Source organism: Athene cunicularia (genome assembly GCF_003259725.1).
Source record: "Athene cunicularia isolate RWA chromosome 6 unlocalized genomic scaffold, athCun1 chr6_part1, whole genome shotgun sequence".
NCBI lineage: Eukaryota > Metazoa > Chordata > Aves > Strigiformes > Strigidae > Athene > Athene cunicularia.
In genome coordinates, this window is record NW_020799105.1 from 4,788,109 (window position 1) to 4,792,291 (window position 4,183).

At 59.6% G+C, this 4,183-nt stretch overlaps 1 protein-coding gene across 1 annotated transcript in view; it reads right to left on the reverse strand.

Annotated features, from left to right (window-relative positions):
* Positions 1-1,163: 1,163 nt before the first annotated feature.
* The window catches only part of PSD (pleckstrin and Sec7 domain containing), a 44,639-nt gene continuing 41,619 nt past the window's right edge, over positions 1,164-4,183 (reverse strand). The window contains exons 14-18 of the mRNA XM_026851473.1: positions 4,009-4,125; positions 3,266-3,423; positions 2,771-2,915; positions 2,022-2,165; positions 1,164-1,765 (exon numbers count right to left, since the gene is read on the reverse strand). Coding sequence (XP_026707274.1) covers positions 1,526-1,765; positions 2,022-2,165; positions 2,771-2,915; positions 3,266-3,423; positions 4,009-4,125 — 804 coding nt within the window. The 3' untranslated portion in view covers positions 1,164-1,525. The remainder of the gene's footprint in view (positions 1,766-2,021; positions 2,166-2,770; positions 2,916-3,265; positions 3,424-4,008; positions 4,126-4,183) is intronic.

The following is a 4,183-nucleotide window of genomic DNA, read 5'->3' on the forward strand; positions in this document are numbered from 1 at the left end:
GTATAAGAGACAGACTCAAAAGAGCAGAATAAAAAGTTTGTCACATTCGCAAAGTCAGTGCTGAAACCAGCCAGGTCCTGGGGGGCCAAGAACAGCGTGCGCGCTAGCCCCCCCACCCCAAAGCCCTTCCAGTCCCCAGACCCCTCCCTCCCTGGGCATTCCTGTGGCCATGCTCCACCACTGGCACCCTGCTTCAGACAAGCATCCTCCAGTCCCCCGGGGTGGTGGGGGCTGCCCCAGCTGGCCCCTCACCCAGGCAAGGAGGGAGCCTGTGGCTAAGGAAGGTGCTGCATGACTAAGGAAGGTGTTGCAGACCAGGCTTTGCTGACAGGCTCCAATGCCCCAGCCATACGCTGGTGAAGTGGCATGGGAAGGAAAGCTGGCTCCGGCCCGCACCAGCACCCTGGCTTCAGGGGCACCTCCCCCACTTCGAAGTACTTACATGCTGCTGCCCAACATGTCCTGGGTACGGTGGTCACGCCCAGACAGTGCAAATGGAGCCAGTCCAGACCACAGGGGGGTCATGAAACACCAATGCATCAGCCCCCAGTGCAGCCCCCAGTGCAGAAATGGGTGCTGCAATCCCAGGGCTGCCTCCTCAGTGCCAGCGACCACAGGGCTGTCTCTCTCTGCAGGCCTGCTGGTGCCAGAGCCGGACTGGGTCACAGGCAGCAGCACAGTCAGGAACCCATGCTCAGTTTGCTGGGGGGGGGACGTGGCGGGGGGACGACAACGGGACGGGATGGGGACTGGGTCACCCCGTAAGTCCATGTAAAAACCTCCTCCCTGCAGAGTGCAGTGCCTACAGGACATGGCTGGGTTTCTGGTTTTGTTTTTTTTAAATAGTCCCCAAAAAGCATCAAAAGTAGCCCCAAAAAATCCTCCCTGGTGGTCAGCTCGATCTGGTACTAAAAAGTGCAAAACTGTATCACAAAAACCGTTCAAAAGTTGTAAGAAAGCAGGGAGGGTGCAGAGGTGGCTGGGGTGGCAGGGAGGGGGCCAGGTGCCATCGCCTTGGCTCCCCTGGCTACCAACCCCAGGAGAGGGGACAGGCCAGGGCTGGCCCCCTCCTGTCTGCCCCCCATGGCACAAAGGAGCTGGAGGAGAAGTGGCCACTGGCTTTGTTTTGCTGTGTTCTTGTAGGTTTTTTTGTTTTGGTTTGGTTTTTTAACCACTGAAGAATTGAGCCCAGTGGGTGGGTTTCAATTATCCCCCTCCCCAGGGCTGGGGAAGGGGTCCTGCAGCCAAGCACAGGACAGAGGGGCAGGAATGAGTCTGATGGGGCCGACGGTGTGGGCAGCTCCCATGGGCAAGGACCAGGGACTGTCCTGCTCCGCCACCTTCTCTGGTGGAGAGGCCATGGCCCTGCATGGCTGGTGCTGGCAGCCGGGGAAGGGCTGTCACACCCCCATCTTGTGCCGCAGACAGACAGACTCATGCAGGGTCTCAGTGAGCATGTGGCCTCCACCCCGGCAGCAGGGTGGGCAGGAACAGAGCTGCAGCATGGGTGGCTGATGCCCCTCGCTTACGACTTCTGGGGGTGGCCAAGGGGCTGGCGGCCGGTGCGTTCAGAGACGTTGCGCTTCACCTTGGTGGCTGTGCCGGAGGGCTCTGCATTGAGTGAGGAGCTGGAGTGGGATTTTTTCAGGCCATCATCCTCCCCACTCGCTGCGTCAAAGAGGGTAGACTCGAAGGCTGCCAGGTCCTCAGAGCCAGCCTTCAGCTTGGCCCGCAGCAGCATGGCATAGGTGCCATAGCGGGATTTCTGGAGGCACAGTGCAGCAGAGAACGGGGTTGGCAAGCTGGGCACTGCCCCTCAGCTAGCATCCCAGGGTAGGAGGGGGGATGCATGTGGTCCCTCCACCCCAGCCAGAATCCCTGGGAAGGGTGGATGCTTGTGGTTCCAGGCCATGGCAGTGGCACAGTGCAATTAAGGTGATGGGGATGGGGCAGGTCCCATCATTCTGGATGGCTAAGCAGGCAGGGGGGCTGGGGGCAGGGAGGGGGGACTCACAGCTCACCTCAAACTCCAGGTACTCTTCTTTCTGCTTCAGCTCCTCATACTCCTTGCCCTTCACCTTTTTCTCAGGCAGCGAGGAGCGATGCTCCAGCAGCTCTGCTGACATTGTCTTGAACTTGGTCTCATGACTCTTCACCTGCTCTTCCTGGGAAAGGGAGGCACCATGTCAGTGCCCTATTCTGCCCTCTGCTCTGCCCCCTGGCAGTGTGAGCCCACCAGGGTGAGAACAGGTTTTTCCCCTCCTAGGTACAGCCAGGATCTCAGCTTCTGTTCCTTTCTTTTAAATGGCAGGCAAAAGCACAGGCCCTTGGGGGCAATCTGCTCCTGCCTCATGGGGGGCTGGTTGCAGTCTTAAAGCCGAATTTAATCCCCTCTAAAACTAGGTTGGTGGTTTTTTTTAATCCTTTCTGCTCTATGAATAACTGCCCTGGCATGTACGAGTGCCAGCTAATCCCCCGGTCCGGTCGCCTTTCAAGGTCCTGGCCCTGGCAGGACCCTGCAAGCTGTGGTGGGGGACCATGTTCTCCATGGTCTGACTCCATGGCCTGTCTCTTGTCCCCACTGCCAGGAACAAGTCCTCACTGTCTACCCACAACCTCATCACCCCCTTGCTCCATGTCTCCCTGGCCATGCTCCCTCAGCCCTGCACCCCACTGTGAGGCAGCTGGGTGTGTGGCATCACATAGTTCCCTCTGCAGGGAACAGTGCCACCAGCAGATGCAGGGGGTCTGTCCCATGCTCTTGGCCCACCTGGGACAGCCTGGTGCAGGAGCTGGGCAGCAGTGGGCGGCTGAACTTCTTCTGGGAGCCGATGGCTGCGGGGAAGGGGGGCGCAGAGAACATGGCTGCCACCACATTGATGCGTGTGATCCACGAGTGCATCTGTTCAGGGTTCCTGGAGAGAAAGGCCAAACCACAAATGGGCTCTAAGTAGCACTGTCTGTATCACAGGCAGAGGGACCTGCCCTGCAGACAAGATCCAGGTCCCCCAGGCCTAGGCCTGGTCCTGGCCAGCCATGGCACCTGGAGCTCTGCCTCCAGCAACTCAGGCCATTGTGAGCCCATCAGGGTGGGAAGAAGAGGAGCTGGGCAAAGCACAGAGCTGACATTGGGTCCTCTTCCTTCCAGGAAGGGTCAGGACAGGAGAGAGCAGTGTGGCCCTAAGTCCCATCCCACCCTCCGCCCCAGTCAGATGAGCCCCTGGACCCCAGTGTGGGGCGCAGCCAGGGATCCTGGGGGACTCACTGTGCTTGGAAGAGGAAGACCCTCCAGTCAGCTGTCCTGAGGTAGAAGACGTTGGGTCGCTTGCTGTAGTCAGATGCCCGTGTGGCAAGCGAATGATGGATGCTAATAGCGTTCTTCAGCTCCTCTTCTGCCAGTGCCTTCCCTGGCTTATACTCCTCCTGCGAATCACAGGGTGTTTCAGAGCCAGCTTAGGGATGCACCCCTCCATGAGTCAGCTCTATGAGGCCGCAGGAACTGCAGGCAAGCACTGACAGTGGTGGGGCTTGAAGATCACCCTCCACGAGGCTGTTGTGGGGTCTGCCTCCAGCTCATGCTACACCCATGGGGGAAGGCTGCACAATCCCCGTGCATAGGCTTGGCAACAGCATCGTGGCTGTTCCCCACAGCTCGGCAGCACATGTGCCTGCAGGAAACTGGATATGCAGCCCAAGCCGCCCCTGCCAGGGCAAAGGCCCTGGTGCCTCCTCTCTCGCCAGCCAAGCACACCCCCCCCCAACCAGGGCCCTCAGTCGGCAGCCACTTTCACCGCCCAGGCTCAGCCTAAGCACCCCAGGAACAGGGATGCCACCAGGTCCCCAAGCAATGTCTCAAGCAGACATGATGCTGAGTCTGCTTAGGCCAGGCTTTGCAGTGCTGTGCACTAGAGCTCATCTCACTGCTGTGGGTACTGCTGTGACTTCCCCTGTAGGTTGGAGACAATTCCTCTCCCTAGCACAGACACGGGTGGCCCCACTGCTGCCTACCTTCTGCAGGTACAGAATCATCCCCTTCAGAATGGCGTGGAAGGGCTTCCAGCCGCGCTTCCCTCGGGGTGCTGCCAGGGAGGAGAGAGCAGCCCAGACATAAGCCCCAGCACCAAGCTGGGGGAAGGCATAGACCACCCCCCACCATTCTCCTCCAGCCAGCCCTGCCACAACG